At 41.0% G+C, this 18,096-nt stretch overlaps 1 protein-coding gene across 3 annotated transcripts in view; it reads left to right on the forward strand.

The window, feature by feature from the left end:
• The window catches only part of STAT4 (signal transducer and activator of transcription 4), a 31,893-nt gene extending 15,751 nt beyond the window's left edge, over positions 1-16,142 (forward strand). For 2 of the 3 annotated variants that reach the window (XM_083707737.1, XM_083707738.1), the window contains exons 11-24: positions 1,032-1,091; positions 1,920-1,937; positions 2,030-2,123; positions 3,222-3,266; positions 4,227-4,310; positions 4,965-5,063; positions 6,107-6,242; positions 6,670-6,722; positions 8,651-8,745; positions 12,216-12,352; positions 12,799-12,990; positions 13,734-13,800; positions 14,310-14,418; positions 15,792-16,142. In XM_083707737.1, the coding sequence (XP_083563863.1) occupies positions 1,032-1,091; positions 1,920-1,937; positions 2,030-2,123; positions 3,222-3,266; positions 4,227-4,310; positions 4,965-5,063; positions 6,107-6,242; positions 6,670-6,722; positions 8,651-8,745; positions 12,216-12,352; positions 12,799-12,990; positions 13,734-13,800; positions 14,310-14,418; positions 15,792-15,818 (1,216 nt within the window). In that variant the 3' untranslated portion in view covers positions 15,819-16,142. The remainder of the gene's footprint in view (positions 1-1,031; positions 1,092-1,919; positions 1,938-2,029; positions 2,124-3,221; positions 3,267-4,226; positions 4,311-4,964; positions 5,064-6,106; positions 6,243-6,669; positions 6,723-8,650; positions 8,746-12,215; positions 12,353-12,798; positions 12,991-13,733; positions 13,801-14,309; positions 14,419-15,791) is intronic. The other variant, XM_083707739.1, reaches the window with a different exon arrangement.
• Positions 16,143-18,096: the final 1,954 nt, after the last annotated feature.

The raw sequence follows: 18,096 nt of genomic DNA on the forward strand, positions 1-18,096 counted from the left end.
TGCTTAGTGTCCTGGAGTATCTCTTCAAAACTTCTTATGCGCACTCAGTGGCGGAGTTTCATGCTCCGGCACCAGGGGGCAGAGAGCAGGCGGGGGTGGGGCAGGCATGTGTCCTGGGGCGGGGTGCGATGTCTGCAGGGGCGGGGTGCCCGGGTCAGGCAGGGGCGCAGCCGCAATGGCACCCCACCGGGATCACGCTGCCGGGGGTGGGGTGCTCCCCCCGCACTCCTCTTCCTCCGCCAGTGTGCACACTGGGCCAAATATTTTTAAACATTAAAACTTCAATGGTCTTTTGTTCTTGAAGAAATCAGTTTGTTAAATGGAGCTGCTAAATGGAAACGATTATGGCCCTGAAGGGACGCAGGTGGCGCTGTGGGTTAAAGCCTCAGCGCCTAGGACTTGCCAATTGAAAGGTCGGCGGTTCGAATCCCTGCGGCGGGGTGCGCTCCCGCTGCTCGGTCCCAGCGCCTGCCAACCTAGCAGTTCGAAAGCACCTCCGGGTGCAAGTAGATAAATAGGGACAGCTTACCAGTGGGAAGGTAAACGGTGTTTCCGTGTGCAGCTCTGGCTCGCCAGATGCAGCTTTGTCACGCTGGCCACGTGACCCGGAAGTGTCTCCGGACAGCGCTGGCCCCTGGCCTCTTAAGTGAGATGGGCGCACAACCCCAGAGTCTGTCAAGACTGGCCCGTACGGGCAGGGGTACCTTTACCTTTACCTTTTATGGCCCTGAAGACTCAGGCCAGCATCTATAACAACATCTTTCAGAAGATGAGAACAACAGCTTCTCTCCACTTTGACTAATTCATATTACTTTTAGTTATTATTGGACTGCATCTGCGAGTCTCATGCATTTGGCGGCAGGTTCCACACTAACATCGTGGATGCGATTTGCAAAGTATGCATGGATTGCCCAATTTGGCTGTTCAAGATTATCATAAAAACTGTTATGACAGCTAATTTCTCTAGACAATTATCATTGTTTGCTATTAAATGTATGAAGCTTTCCCCCCCCTTCCTTTTTCTCCCCTAGACTGCTTATTAGATTGCCAGAGCTGAACTACCAGATCAAAGTGAAAGCTGCTATTGACAGGTAGGTAACTTGCAGGGTGTTGGGGGGGCGGATCTCATGATTTCTTCAGACTGTTAACAACATTTTGGGTAATATGCAACTAAGACTGCAATTCACACGAGAAAACAAGTTGCTGCGATTGCATAGACTGGTGTCAGGATTGCTTAGGCCTCAATAGCAAGTGTGGTTTTACAACCACAACTTTCAAAGTACTGATCACTGTTCCATGGTTTCAGCACAAAATGCAGCTTCGGAATAAATCCTACAAATGCCCCCACTTGGTAAAATTAACAGCAGTTGCAGTTATCTATGGCAGGATGGAATCCATGCAAATTAATTCTGTTGTATCAATGAAATAAGGATTGCAAACAATCAATCTCTTTATTATGCTCATTGACCAGAAACTTTGGAAAACTGTATACAGTCGTACCTTGGTTTTCGAACATTTTGGCTCCCAAGCGCTGCAAACCTGGAAGTGACTGTTCCGCTTTTCGAACTATTTTTGGAAGCCGAACGTCTGACGGGGCTTCCGCAGCTTCTGATTGGCTGCAGAAGTTTCCTGCAGGCAATCAGAAGCCGTTCTTTGGTTTATGAATGTTTTGGAAGTTGACTGCACCAAACAAAACAAAATAGAGAACCATGACAATAAAATTACTGTATCTCACTATGGATTCCAACTCCGCCACTGCTATTGGTTTTCTTTGAGTTCTCAATTTCCAGGTATACTTTGAATAAGCTCTGAACACGCTCTGAAATATCAGAAACATGAGTCAACCTTTGTGCTTTAAAACACATTCTTTTAGTTCAGCGCAGTAAATTACCTTGGGTTTTCTTGTCTTTTTAATTCAGGAATGCTTCTACTATAAGGTAAGACGATATAAATGATGGAACTTCTACAACAAACACGTGTTGCTCCCTTATTATTTTTCTGCTGCTGCTTACTGGGATGTGTCTTCTAGCAACCGCAGATTTATCCTTTGTGGCACTCATGTAAAAGCAATGAACATGGATGAATCTGCAAATGGGAGCCTTTCTGTAGAATTTCGTCATTTGGTAAGGCAATACTTCATTAATTATGTCCCAAAAATGGAGAAACAGATGCAGGTATGTGGAGAATCTAACCCTTTCCTTCCCTGCTGCCCAGTGCTTTTTTAAAATAGAAAAATAGGTGAAGGTAATTACCATGAAGTTGTTACAGCAAGAGCCACACTTTTTAACAACAACAACAACAGCAACAACAGTGCTGGTACTGCGTACCCTTGAGTACCCCTGGGGGGAAGCACTGCTGCTGCCTATTCTGAACCTGGTGTTTGCTTTGGAGGTAATTCCCTAGTTGGGTCCAGTGCAGGTGAAGAAAAGGGATTTCCCTCCAGAATCCAGTTGTGGATAAAATAGTTAAATTTCATCTCCGATTCTTGCTCTGATCCCATTCACTGATGCAATTTGCATTTTTTCCCCTTCCGATGCTGATTTTTAAAATTTAACAACCACAAAAAGCAGACATGGCAAAATGCATGGAAATTGTGAAATCTGTTTTTGAGTTCCCAAGCTAGAACACTAAACATCTGATCCGATGGCATAGGAAAATACCAATACAGTGGTACCTCGGGTTAGGTACTTAATTTGTTCCGGAGGTCCATTCTTAACCTGAAACTGTTCTTAACCTGAAGCACTACTTTAGCTAATGGGGCCTCCTGCTGCTGCCGCGCCGCCAGAAGCGTATGTAACCTGAAGCATATGTAACCCGAGGTACCACACTGTACAGTGGAATCTCTTTTTTTAGTGTATCGGAAGCCAAACACCAAAAACCTGGAAGTAATTATTTCCGTTTTTGAACGCTCCTCAGAAGTCATACGGCTTCCACTGCATGTTTTTATTTTTCCCCTCAATGGATTTTGCCAACTGCCCATTGTTCCTCAGTTTTTGAACGTTTCAGAAGTCGAACAGTTATCCAGAACGGATTACATTCAAAAACCGAGGTTCCACTGTATTATAATTATTCTTTTGGAAGGCTTTTGTCTCCACCAGAGGGCCCACTCCATGCTTCTTTGATTGTCATCAATTGAACACAAAAGTACCCATCACTACCAATTTCTGTGAATAAACACTATTGTATATTAATCTCAGTCTTGATTTTTAACCTTTTTTTAGCAACCAAAAGAAATGAAATCATGTACTGGAAACAAGGGCAGTGAGGTAGGAAGATTTAATCATTTGGATTGTATTTGTAGTGTGGCATAGCTGCCCTGTTGAGTTGAAGAAAATGTCATTGTCCATATTTATCCATATAAGTTAAGTATAAATTTATAATGGCCATATAACGCATGGTACACCAATAGTTTACTGCTTAAAATGAATGAATGAATGAATGATAAAAGTCCTCCCCCATCCTACCTAAATTGAGTCAGAGTTTTGATTTTGAGAGAGAGGGGAGATAAGCAATTGCAGCTGAAATGCTATCATGCTCTGTTATTTTCTTTAAACAATGGCAACATGTGGCAGAAATATTTTTATCAATAGACCTTCTCAGTGCTTTTTTTCAAAAAAAATGTTTAGGGGTACTCTCATTTTCCTACACATATTGAAATACTGCATCTCAATGAGGCCAAACTTAAATTCCAAAAATGTTTAGGGGTATGTGTACCCCTGCGCCCCCCCCCCCAAAAGCACTAGACCTTCTAAAGGGCAGTGATAATTTATTTCTACCTATTAGGGTTTAATAGAAAAGTAGCTTTGGGGCTCCCGCTTCTGGATAAATTGATTCATTTCACTTTCCTACAAAATAAAAATAAAATCTGTAAAATGCATCCCTGATTTTGAAATTAACCATTTCCACTGGAATTTAAAACCGGAACATGATATTTTTGCCATTACTGAAAGCAGCCTTCAAATAGCACAGTTAGTTTTCTTTAACGTTTTGAGAAGTAAGATGCATCACTCAGCAATTTTGTTTTGTTCTTGTTTAAATTAAATTTGGAAATGCAGGAAACTTCGGAAGCAAGCATAGTGGTGTTGGAATCCACAATGCATCTAATCCTGTTTAACAAAATTTCAAAATACAGTAACTTGGTTGTTTGAGTTGCATTCCAACTCGCTCATGTTTAGTGTCATATGTGTTTCAGATATTTTTTATAAAAACCTTTTCTATCTCTTCAGGGCCCTCAAATGGTAACTGAAGAATTACACTCTATAACCTTTGAAACACAGGTCTGCTTATATGGTCTGACAATAGACCTGGAGGTAAGTGCTCTCAGTATATATTTATATAAAGTGGCCTATAAAGGAAAACTGTACAGTCATACCTTGGAAGCTGAATGCCTTGGCTCCCAAACAAATCAGCTCCTGAACGATTGAAACCCGGAAGTGAGTTTTCCGATTTTCAGAAGCCAAACATCCGACATTGCTTCTGATTGGCTGCAGGACGCTCCTGCAGCCAATCAAAAGCCGTGCTTTGGCTTTTGAATGGTTCTGGGACTCCTGGAATGCATTCTGTTCGAAAACCAACATACCACTGAACCTAGAAACAGTGGTCTGTGTTACAAAATGCTAAGCCCTTGTTTGTTTAACAAATCACAAGTTAAACATAAGTTGACCCACAGCAATGACTTATTTCTCCAAAGTTCCATTTGTTTTCTAGCTCCTCATGTTTCCTTCCTTTGTAGCTTGGGTTTATTGGTTGGCACATGCCACAAGTAGCCCTCCATGTGGAGTCCAGCATAGAAAGCTGAATTCCAACTATACTGATTACCTGCAAAAATCAGCAAGAGTACACCTACCATACAGCATTTTGACTGCAGCATTTTATGACATTGCATCAGTAACTTCTAATGCATTCAGTTCAAAACTACAGTCTGTTCCATATAAACAATGAAACCTATGCATCCTTTTCCTCAGACGAGTTCCTTACCAGTAGTGATGATTTCCAATGTCAGCCAATTGCCCAGTGCTTGGGCTTCTATTATCTGGTACAACTTGCCCACAAGTGAACCACAGGTAGGTTTTATATAGCAAAATTCCTGTTTTTCATGAATTGGGTATAGAAGCACAGAGGGCTTCTTTCCCATGATGCATCTTTCCCACAATTCTCTAAGAGATACTCATGACATTTGTGTATCCTTATTGGTACTTGAAAGATGATGCTCGTATGTTCTGAATTCTTTTTACAGTCTATATTTACTCGTTCTTAAGATCTCCAAATAATGTATTGGGGGAATGTTGTAGATACTAGGAGAGGATATATTGATTTAATAGTATCCTCCCTAACTCACGCTTGTGAGTTGGCAGCAGAGTGCATTCCCCAATATATAGCAGGAAGCTAGTTGGTAGATTTGTTTGACTCTGTTTGCTTAAGCAATCCAATCTGGCTTTGTCCAGATTGGGTTCTGTTCCTGACAAGTCCCCTTTCATCCCTCCTAAAAAGAATAAAGACACAACAGTCTTCTTTTAAAAGTAATAAGTTTACTCACATTCAGTTCGCAGTTGAATCCCTGAAGGCAGGCTTTAGCTTAGAGTTACAGAAAAGAGAGTGCGTTCATCTCACATAGGGATTTGAGCCCATGTCCTTCTGGCTGAGAGCCAGCAGACAGCAAAATACATCAGTATCAGAAGAAAGCAGCAAAAGAGTAAGGGAAGATGGCTGCGTGACAGGCCCTGTTACAAGGTCACCCAGGGTCACGCCCACCTACCTGGTCACACACAGAAATTGGGGTCGTCTTATTCACGGAAGGTGAATGCATAGGGGTTTGGGCTCTGGCTCTGGCACGGGCAGCCCAGGTTCGGATTCTGGGCTTGGGCTTGGGTTCAGGTTCTGGTGTGGGTGGCCTGGGCTCGGGTTCTGGTTCTGGATTTAAACCCAATATCCTTAATTTTGGGTTCAAAAAATAGGGGTCATCTTATGCATAGGGGCGTCTTACACATGTAAAAACATGGTACATTTCTTCTACTGCCCTTTGACATTTCAGAGTTCCCAAGATAGCTCACATATGGAAACAATGAGTAGCTAACAGAATTCTGTGTTAACTTTCATTTGGCTGCAGAACTTGGCTTTCTTTAATAATCCACCACCCGGCACTTTGAATCAAGTCTTGGAAGTACTGAGCTGGCAGTTTTCATCATATGTTGGCCGTGGGCTCAACTCTGATCAACTTAGTATGCTGGCAGACAAACTTACAGGTGAAACTATAAAGCAAATTTTCAGCATTAATTCTCTGAACCAAACTGTGTCCTGTTGTAAATCTGGCCAGCCCTAACATTAGGTGGATTGAGGCAGTTGCCTCAATGTGGCAAATGCTATGGGGAAATGGTGATCAGATATTGGAGGACAGAACTGTGCATACTCCATGGTCTATCCTGCATTTCCTAAATTAGCTTGCTACCCTGATGGGCGGGGTATAAATAATAAAATTATTGTTGTTGTTATTATTAGCTTCTTCTTTGCTGTTTGGCAAGATTTTGAAACTCACAGATTGCTTCAAAGTACTTCAATCTTTAGTCCAACTGGGAAATTGTGCTTGTCTTTTTAAATTATTTCAAACTGTGATATTTAAAGCAAACATTTTGGAAAGATGTTGGCCTCACATTTCTCCCTGTTAAATTTTAGGACTGCAAGTTAGTTATGGGGACCATCAACTTTCCTGGTCAAAGTTCTGTAAGGTATGTCATTGTTAAGATGTTTCAAAATGCTGCTTGCATTCTTGGCCATGTTTGTACACAAGTCAGATACTGAAGCACCATAGGTCTTTCCAAACACTCAACTTATTCTCCAAGCAACTATTTTAGTCTTTTCATGATGCTTGCTTGTGGGGCCGGCCCATCCATGAGGCTATGTGTGGAAACTGGCTCAGTTGGCAGGATCCACAGGGGAGCAGATCCAGCCTTCAAGGGCATGCTATTTTGTAGTTCAGTTCAGATGCCTAAATGTCTTGGGCCAACCCTGTTTGCTGTATAGCTTTTGAGTAGCAAAAGTGCAGCATCCCATCTGCAAGTAAAAAGGGTAGTGGTGCAGCCTTGCTTCACTGGTGGGTGAATAATAGGGATTTGGGGAGAAAATCAATTCATTTTGCATTTAAATGTGAACTTGCATAACTCACACTTCCTGAAACTCAATACCCAAACTGAAGCACAGCCATTCTTTGAAAGTCACACTTCTTGTGAATTTTGCTAATCAGGTAACGTGTACAAAAATGCATATGTGAGGGTAAAGTGCACATATAAATCCATAGATTAGTGAAAATAACATATAAATGCATTTATTATATTTTGAGAAATTGCTTTGCAAAAACCGCTTTGAGGTTTTTTACAAACAAGCTGTATATACATTTTATGAAATGAAAAAGTGTGTATATTAGGAGAGATTTGCACTGTTGCTGATGAATTTTCATTAACACTTATTTTAAAATGAGATCACAAACTTATGCAGAAATATGGAGAAATGAACAGAAGAATGGTAAAAAAAACAAGTGGCTAAGTGAAACTGAAATTGACATATTCACCCATCCCTAGTGGATAGGATACTGTGAGGTTTTGTTGTTTTAAAAAACTCAGAAGTTGAAGAAAGGGAGCTTTTAATTCTAGCAAAGAGCTCCACAACATTTCAGGGATGCAGAGGGTTTCGCTGTATATTATGTACCTATATGGTATATAATAGCCTTTCTCAAGCTTGGATTCCCAGCTGTTGTTGGACTACAACTCCCATCATTCCTTGCTAGCAGGGCCAATGGTCAGGGATGATGGGAGTTGTAGTTCAACAACATCTGGGGACCCACAGTTGAGAAAGACTGGCATATAGAGTTTCATTGTTTTGTTCTCACTTCTATTTGATTTTTCTTCTTTTGAGAGAGACGGGATAAGAGAGGAAATATGGCATTATGATTTTAACAAATATGAAATAAAAGTGCTTTATTTGGCACAGTGTTAAAAGACTATAGACTAGGGATGAATCTACACTGGTCGGTTATAACGCAAAAATGTGTTATGAAAATGTGGCACCAGAAGGCATTGCAGAGTCACAATGGGAATGGGAAATTACATTGAGAGCTATATGACACGGTTTTTAAATAGCTTTTATTAGCATTTTTACAGATGAGGGTAGATCCAGCCTAGAAGTGGGGAACCTTTTCTAGTCCAAGGACCATGTTCCTTCACAGATAAACTTCTTTGGTGGCGGGGTATGTGTGTCACATGTGGTGGGTAGTTCCACAAGCAAAAGTGGGTGGAATAATGAGTGTGTGACTCTTTGTATCGTAAACACTTACTATATTTTTAAAAAGGAAAAATTTGTTTCCTGCTTGGCAGGGGGTTGGACTCGATGGCCCTTGTGGTCTCTTCCAACTCTATGATTCTATGATTCTAGGGGAAATAGCTACTTATAGACTGGCTTTGGAACGTTTGATAGCAAAGTGTAGTCTCATATGCTGACGAAGGGAGCTAAAGACTGTTCAGAAATAGTATCACAGGTGACCTCCAGTAGTCTGCAAATACCAAGTGGTTGTTTTTATTGGAGAATAAGTCTAAAGATAAAGGTTACTGGTACTATATTGAAAATTTAATTTTTCTGTGTATCTAATTTGTTCTATAAACAGGAACACTTACCTGGTAAATCATTTACGTTTTGGGCATGGCTAGAAGCAATCTTGGAGCTAATTAAAAAGCACATTCTTCCACTTTGGATTGATGGGTGAGCAGCATCTTGGTGATTGTACATAAACTGGCAACGGGGAATTTTGTGTTGTCCTTCCTGTTTGTTAAGTACCGTATTTTTCGCCCTATAGGACGCACCAGCCCATATGACACACCTAGATTTTTTGGGGGGTGGGAAATAAAGGGGAAAAAAATATTTCCCCCCCGGCGCGGGGCTGGGGCGGGGGAAGCCCGAGCTTCCCCCGACCCCAGCCCCCAGACGGGAGCCAGAGCGATGCCGAAGCTGTGCGCAGCTCTCCCACGGCTTGCGGAGAGCTGCCTGCACCCAGAAGCCTGAAGCGTGCTGAGCTCAGCACCCCCCAGCTTCGGGCTTCGCGCCTCTCTCCCACGGCTTGCAGATAGCAGCCTGTTCTGGGGGCTGGGGTCGGGGGAAGCTCGGGCTTCTCCCGCCCCAGCCCCGTGCCTGGGGGGGGAATTTTTTTTTCTTTATTTCCCCCCAAAAAAACTAGATGCGCCCTATGAGCCAGTGCGCTCTATGGGGCGAAAAATACAGTATATACAGAACACTCCACCAGCAGAGATAGAAAGAGAGGGAAACCCAGGCTCCTTCTGGCCTTACTATTATAGTCAGCATGACCTTGACAGAAAGAGATAACAGAACCAGTTTAAGCCAGCTGTACTCAGCCTCTCTGAAGGAATAACCCAAACATCATGAACCTTCTGCTTTCATGAACCTTCTTCTTCTTTATTTCACACAGAGACGCTTACAGAACCCTCTTGAATCAATTAGAATAGGAGAGATCACTACATATCAGATCAATACTTTCTGTACTAAGAAATGCAGATTGACAGTCCACACTCACATGTATTTGAATTTGTATATAAGGAGCAACACTGGTGTTTCCTGTTAATAATAATAATAATAATAATAAGTATTATTATTATTATTATTAATACCCCGCCCACTTGGCTGGGTTTCCCCAGCCACTCTGGGCGGCTCCCAACAGAAATTAAAAATACGATAATTAAAACATCAAACATTAAAAACTTCCCTAAACAGGGCTGCCTTCAGATATGTTCTAAAAATCAGTATGTGATCCTTCTTGTGTTTGTCCCTGTTTTCTAATTTCTTAATTCTCTTATGCCGATTAAGCACCAACAGGGTTCTCATTTTGTGCATATTTGGGGGATCAAAAGGGGATAAAACAACATGCCTCCATTCAGGGGTACACCGGAAATAGTTTGGAGCACAGCCAGGAAAAAAAGGAAAGGATTAAAGAAGTAGTGGGCATGGAAAAGAGAGAAGCAGAAATGGATATTGATCCACTCACCCCAAAACACCAAAACAAATGTTCTGTGCCCCCTGTTTCCTCCAGTGTATCTGATTATGCCTGTATCCAGTGCTATTTTTCTTGCAAAAGAGGTCTCACCATGAGCACCTCCCTCATTCTCTTAGAATTGCAATGGCGCCCCCCTGAGAGGTGCTGGAAATGAGTTCAGGCAGAGAAAAAGCCCTGCTGGTATTGCATAAACCCAAATTTATTTGGGGAAAGCATTGAGACTGGTGCTATCGAAAGGGTAAGGCAACGTGAGCTATGCAAATCAAATGGGAACGCAAACAGCTGAAAGAACATAGTAAACTGTGGCGTGCACAAGCCCCAATTGTAATACCTGGCTGTTTTGCTGCACCAGAGCAACACTATGATTCACCCGAGTGCACAGATGAAAATGTCATTGCCACTCAGTTCCAGGGAACTTCCAGTGGAACCTTGCAGTTCTGCAAGAGGACAAAGATTGACCAAAGGAATTTCTGCCAGGAATATGTGTGCACACAGCCACCATTTATTTCAGATGTATTTGCAGTTTTTGTTAGCCAGTTTAAGCATTTTGCTTATCCAGCTGGTTGAGAATTCAAGCCAAACCACTTATGACCTTAAAAAAAAAAGTATCCATGATCTGATTTTTTCTGAATTTTTACTCCCTCATATATGTGTGGTTTAACTTGCCTCCTGGAAACTCCTACTGACCCTGCTGGAGGGAAAGGAAAAGTGCTGAACCCATTTCCCACTCCCCATCCTTCAGGATTAATTGTTGTTGTTGTTGTTGTTTTAAAAAAATCCTGCTTATGTCTCCACAAAGACTCAAGGTGGTTAACAAAAGCAGAGTAAAACAAACACAATCCTTTTTTAAAAAAGAAAAAGCTAATATGCATTCAAATTATAAAATTAACAATACCTAACTCTTGACAAATTTTAGGTGCACAAAAAGCATCATTGGACTGAGTCAGCAAAAATTACATAATTAACCAAAAGCCTTTAAATAAAATCCAGAAAAATAAAATCATTACAAAAGAAATAAAACATTTCATTTATATACGTAAATATGAAATATAATTTCATAATATCATGTATCCAGATTTTTAAAAAGATGATTATTGTTTAAAGAGAATTGTATACACCATTTAGGTGTCGTTGGTTACTATAGTAACCAACTATAGTTGGTTACTATATCATGTATCCATATTTTTTAAAAGATGGTTACTGTTTTAAGAGAATTGTATACACTGTTTAGGTGTCGTTGGTTACTATTACATTTTAAGCAGAAAATGTGAGTGAAAATAATATATAAGGTTAAACATTGCCTTGCAAGTAATTAATTCTGTTCGGTGCATGTCCTTTGCTACACCAAGAATCTACCAATCTAGCAAGAATACTACCAAGAATTACATTTATAATCCTCATCACCTGACCAAAAACCTATTTAAGAGACTATGTATTGGAAGTGCAGAAATATTTACTGCAATGGGTTGCATTTTTGTTTTGTATGGAAGTTTATCACAGGGTCGTTGGCACCTGAATACTGATCATAGGGCCTTTGCTGATCCTTCTAGAGACAAGCATGATGAGGAACCACCGGTCTGCCAAAAACTACTTCAGGAGAGCAATATAGAATACGAAACAGAATAGCAGAAAAGACGTAAACATCCCGTTCAGCACCACTTCCCTAATAAAGTTTGGAGCTCCGTGCTGCAGTTTGAATGTAAAAAGTTGCAGGTGACCAGCAATTACATGTGTTTGCTGCATAACATTTTGCCTGGTTCCTAAAGGGGTAGGCAAGTTAGAACTAGTCCACACCAGAGCAAAATGTGGATTCACACTGGTCTGTTTCCCCTTTAATGTAAAGACATCCATAAGACATTCTTCATTCCAGAGTAGACTCAGATTTCCTCCCCTTGAAATGCAGGGATTTTCAATCCTTGGAAAGTCCAAAATGTCCAGGATTGTAAACCTGTGTATTTAAAGCGGGAAAGGTCCAGGACAACACTGGGACGGGGTCCACGTTTTGCTCTGGTGTGGTCAACAAATTGCAGCAACAACTAAGTGTTTGTGGCACCTTAGAAAAATTCTTTAGTCCCCAAAAGCTCTTCGTCTTTAGCGTGCCACAGGATTTTCTGACAAGCATTGTGCACATATAAACCTATTTCTTTTCCTCTTTTTCTTTTTACAGATGTATTATGGGGTTTGTAAGCAAAGAAAAAGAGAGAAATTTGCTTAAGGACAAGATGCCTGGAACATTTTTATTGAGGTTTAGTGAAAGCAACTTAGGAGGGATTACTTTTACCTGGGTATCACGGTCAGAAAATGGTATGTGCTATATTTGAACATGCTGAACGCTGCACTCCAGACCCCTATCGTCCTTATCCATGAGTTCAAAAAGCAATTTGGGAAATGGCACGCCAAATTGCCAGTACCAAACATTTTAGGATCCTTTTTAGATCATTTGAATGTTGCTTTTAATGCAGATCTCAGTGCTACCTTAACTACAGATCTAAGATTAAACAAAGACTGCTGTAGCTTCTTTGGACCTCTTTCTCTGGGTTGCAGTACTCCCCTATAAAGTGTATTCAGTTGGTACCTTAACAGGTTAGGACAAAATGGATCTGTTACTTGTCTCAGCTCTCAGCTGGCCAGCATTTGTTTATTTGGCATTTTTATTATTTTAAGTGAGTTTGTGGTTCTTTCCATTTGACAAAAAACAACCTGCAATCAACTATCTGTCTGCTTATTCATAACTATCTTGTCCTTTACAGGAGAAGTGAATTTCCATTCTGTTGAACCATATAATAAGGGTCGTTTAACTGCGCTGCCATTTGCTGATATTTTACGAGATTACAAAGTTATTATGGCAGACAACATTCCTGAAAACCCACTGAAATATCTCTATCCAGATATTCCCAAAGACAAAGCCTTTGGAAAGCACTATAGCTCTCAGCCAAATGAAGGTAGGATATTGCTATAATAATAATAATAATAATAATAATAATAATAATAATAATAATAATTCCCCCACCATTTTACATTAAAACTGCTGAGCATGCAAACTCCCGATGCTCATGCTTGCCACATTTGTTCTTTAAAAACAGATTAGGCTTGTCCAATTTTAATTACTTCTTGTGGTGCACAAGACATCTTACAATCAAAGCAGTAACAAAAATACAAACCGAAACTAGCAAAGAAGAAAGAGCAATCTGGCTTGGCAAAAACAGTCACTCCCTGTCTCCCTCACAAATGCGATATTAAATGGAACGTTCTCTGCAAGGATAATTAATCAACCAGACATACAAAAACTGCATGCCCCGTCACAAGAACAGATCAGAAAGTCAAATGTGGTTAAGCCCCAGCCTAAGAACTTCTGGAGCAGCCTTTAACATAGGAAGCGGCCATATACCGAGTCAAACCATTGGTCCACCTAGCTCAGTATTGTCAACTGTGTGGCTGGCAGTGGTTCTCCAAGGTTTCAAGCAGAAGCTTCTTCCATCACCAGTACTTTTGGCCAGGACTTGAACCTGAAACCTTTCGCATGTGAAGAATGTGTGCTCTGGCACTGAGCTATGTGTCCTCCCCCACCAGCTGTCTTCAGTGAAGAACAAATTCACCCGGCTGCACTGCTGAATATGCACTTCTGGTTTCCTAGATGGGAGATTTAATGTCCATAATGATGATGTTGTTGTTGCTTTTAATTTAGCGCCAAGGCCTATGGAAGGAGGAACCAAAGGTTACGTCCCCTCGGTATTTATCCCAGTCTCCAAAATGTGAGTCATGCTGATTAAGTCGCGTTTCCCAAAGTTCTTACTGTGGAAAGTCTGGCATACCAGTCCAATTGGTATGTTGCTCTTCAGCAGAGGAAGTGACATTTCTTTTGCTGCTTTGTCTTGGAAACCCTCTCCTAATAAGTGGGTGAACCATCCAGGATTGATGGGAAGTGAAATTAGAGTACAGTAGTACCTCGGGTTAAGAATTTAATTCGTTCTCCAGGTCCATTCTTAACTTGAAACTGTTCTTAACCTGAGGTACCATTTGGGGCCTCCCGCTGCCACTGTGCGATTTCTGTTCTCATCCTGAAATAAAGTTCTTAACCTGAGGTACTGTTTCTGGGTTAGCGGAGTCTGTAACCTGAAGCATCTGTAACCTGAAGTGTCTGTAACCCGGGGTACCACTGTATGTGCCTGAGGCATCAATTAAGCTTAGTCCCTTACAACAGTATCTGCTTCTCACGTATTACTCATTCAAGATGTCATTTTTGTCTCTCTTTTTTTTAAAGCCTGAGTGATTCCACAGACCCACCTTCTCCATCAGACCTTCTCCCCATGTCTCCAAGTGTCTATGCTGTTTTGAGAGAACACCTGAGCCCTACCGTAATGGAAACTGCTGTACGTTCCAAGCTTAATTTCTTCTAAACTTGTGGTTAACAAATGAAGAGTTGCTGTTAAGGAGTGTATATTTTAGAATACAGTCGTACCTTGGATCCCGAACGCCTTGCGAGTCAAACGTTTTGGCTCCCAAACGTCACAAACCCGGAAGTGAGTGTTCCGGTTTGCAAATGTTCTTTGGAACCTGAACGTCTGACATGACTTCCACGGCTTCCTGCAGCCAATCGGAAGCCACGCCTTGGTTTCCAAACATTTTGGAAGTCGAACAGACTTCCGGAACGGATTCCGTTCGACTTCTGAAGTTCCACTGTACTGGACTGCGCAAAGCTTTATTGTCACTAACTTTTTCCCGCTGTTGATAAAACGGCACTAAGTATGTCAGCACTGGTTATCAGGTACTATAACGAAAGAGCTAGTGACTGTGTTCTTACATAATGTGAAATGAAATGATGGCTTAATGCAAATGGGTGGTCTCTCTCTGAGCAAATTGCAGCCGCTTTGTACCTGTTCTTGGCTCCCACTCAGGTTGAGAGGAGGATAGCTTAACAGTGATTCTGGGTTCAGACAGCACACTAAGCCAGCCCCTTCTAAAAGGACAGCTTTATAGGGGAGACTGAGTAGTTTGTCAGGAGGAGAAGAGAATAGTACTCCAAAACACTTAGCTCTTCACATGGTTAGGAAGCAATAAACCGTTTCCAAATAAAATTCTTGCAGCCACTCTTAAAAGACTCCCTGCACATGCATGTATGTTTGCTACCTTGCAGCTCCAGAAACTGCTTACATTTTAAGGAATTATGCAAACACTGCACACAGCACCCTGATAAATGTATGCTTATAGGAGAAAATTTCTACATTTATAACCAAACTACTGTATTTGCAGCCCTCAGTAGGCTGCAGTTTCTTTTGCTATGATGAATAGTTTTGTATAATTCACAAGCTTGCACATTCCTCCACCAAGTAAGGAAAAGACAACACTTTGCTTATTTAGTACTGCTTCCTCCACAGAACTGATATGGCACAAACTTCCAAAACGAAGCTGGGTCTTTAAAAAATGATTTTAAAGATCAAATTGGGCCTCTAATCCTCAGTGATATTCCCCCCCCCCGCCCCGCGTGCTGAATTAATTGGGTCAACAGTACCATTGTGACTTCATAATGTAACATCTGGATTTCACACCACAGTAGAAAATTACCGGTAGGTCAATCTTCCACAAGGGGAGAACAAATAGATTGTTTGCTTCAGCTTTCAGTTTTCAGATACACATTTGGCATTTTCATTTCCAGCAAGCTGTAGCTCAACTTGCATTTAAGAAAAACAAACAGCAACGAATTTCCACAAACTAATAGATTCTTCTTCTTCTTCTTCTCTTCCAGTTAAGTTCTCCATATTCAGCTGACTGACGATTCTAAAGTGCATATGTATGTTTTTAAACAGAAACATTCCTAAGAAGATGTTTTTCTAGTTCCCTTTGTAGATACTGTATCTGTACCCTGTGGAGCACAGATGGGGAACCTGTGGCCCTACAGACGTTTCTGGAGTACAACTGCCATCATCAATTACTATTAGTCATCCTGACTGGTGTTGATAAGAACCACAGGTTCTTCATCACTCCTCCAGACACACACAATTGTCTTTGACCAAACTCTGCTTTCATAAATTAAGTCAATACTTGGCCTGGTTCAGACATAACACTAAGCCATGGATTGGGCCCAAAGAACAACCTGCTCTCCATGGTTTACTCCGAGGGATAGCTCAGTCAATACAGCATGAGACGCTTAATTTCAGGGTCATGGGTTCAAGACCCACATGGGGCAAAAGATTCCCGCATTGCAGCAAGTTGAATGAGATTGTACTTGTGGTCCTTTCCAACTATCTTGTGATTCTCTTTTTCTAGTCCTGGCTTGTTTGAACTAAGCACAGTGAACATAAATCACCATTTCCTCAGTTTTGCCATAACAGAAAGCTGCAGATGATTTAAAACTGCTAATGGAAGCAGTGCCAGATTTACGTATTAGCTAAACAAGCTATAGCTTAGGGCCCCACTCTTCTTAATTGTATTTCTTAAAATACTTCTTAATGGTATTTCACTATCAATATACTTCTTCTTAATTGTATTTCAGTTCAACAATCACTTTGATAAAATTTTGTTATGTGCAAATGGCTCTAGATACCTATTAGGTCCATAAATTACCATATAGCATATATTCAACACGAAAACAGTGACAATTTGTTGTTGCCAAAGGACAGCTGGACATATAAAGGGCCCCATTACTTTCGGTAGCTTAGAGCCTCATCAAACCTAAATCCGGCCCTGGATGGAAGTATGCACTTTCCTGACATTGCATGTGAAGGAGGAGAGCATTGGCACTGTGCAAGCCCGAGGCTCACTTTGGCTTATTCTCAGAACCCTGGTTTAGCATTATGTCTGAACTGGGACTAGAACGTAGTACATGAAACAAGTGGCAATGAAAAATTAGGAAATGGATGTACTACTGAAAAGCTAGAATCAAATTAGTTGCACAGGTCTAAAAATATTATTTCTGCCTTTATACTCCATATAGATATAATTTAATGTAGAATTGTAGTAGAATTCCTACTGCTCTTTGCAAGCTGTCCTTCCCATTCCCTAAAAATTGGGGTTTTATATTTCAATTCTTGCCACTTCTGGATCCTGAACTATGAATCCTGGCAGCCATTCCAAAATCCACCATGTTTTCAACAAAACTTCCAAGTCATGCATATCCACAAAGGTTATGTATTTTTGCTATATATTTATTCTTGGGATATTTTAATCTGTGTGCACCAAACTGCCATTCTTACAATATATTAAACCTTGATACATTGGAGAACTGAGCCAAACAGTGAATAACTCTTCGAAGCAGTCTTAAAAACTACAAGCTAGAGTGACTGCAAGCAACGTAATTATGTGTGGAAACATATTGGGCCTTTCATTAAAGCCTAGCCGCATTGGAAATATTGAATAAATTGACACACATCCAGAAACGGCTGGACATCAGATTGAGAACTGGATTTTCTAGCTCCAAGACAAGTGGTTTTTGCATGGCCAAAAGAATAGCAGGCCCCCTTGGCTGGAGAGTATATAGTGAATATGACTATCAGCTGATTATATAAAGAATCCACTACCGATACCTCAGCCTGGTTCAAGTTGGTGTTGAATGGTAGAGAATTGTTATATTTTTGTGTCTTTATAGTTTTAAGTCTAGTTGACTATGAGATAAGAACATTGGAATGGGCTTATGTTATGTACTAAGTTGAATAGGATTCAGAATGCAGCAGTCTGATTGGTCCTAGAACAATAGGATTCAGAATGCAGCAGTCTGATTGGTCCTAGAAAAATAAGATCCAGAATGCAGCAGTCTTATTAGTCCACAGGAGCCAACCAATCCAGCTCCAGGTGGAAGTGAATCCGCAACCTGATCGGCCTACAGGAGAATCCCGGAATTTGCCAATCACGTGGGGCCCATTGTGTAAATAATGTATATAAAGCAGACATTCTGGGGGAACTTCCATTCCTCCTCACCACTATGAGCTGAATAAAGAGGGACTACTGCCTTCTGTGAGTGGTAAGGGTTAAGAACTACCTTTAAGAGAGGACTCCATAGACTATTTTTACTGTTCGTGGATTGTTTTTTTACATTAGTTTTCTGTACCTTAGTG

Source organism: Podarcis gaigeae (assembly GCF_964106915.1).
Source record: "Podarcis gaigeae genome assembly, chromosome: 1".
Taxonomy (NCBI): Eukaryota; Metazoa; Chordata; class Lepidosauria; order Squamata; family Lacertidae; genus Podarcis; species Podarcis gaigeae.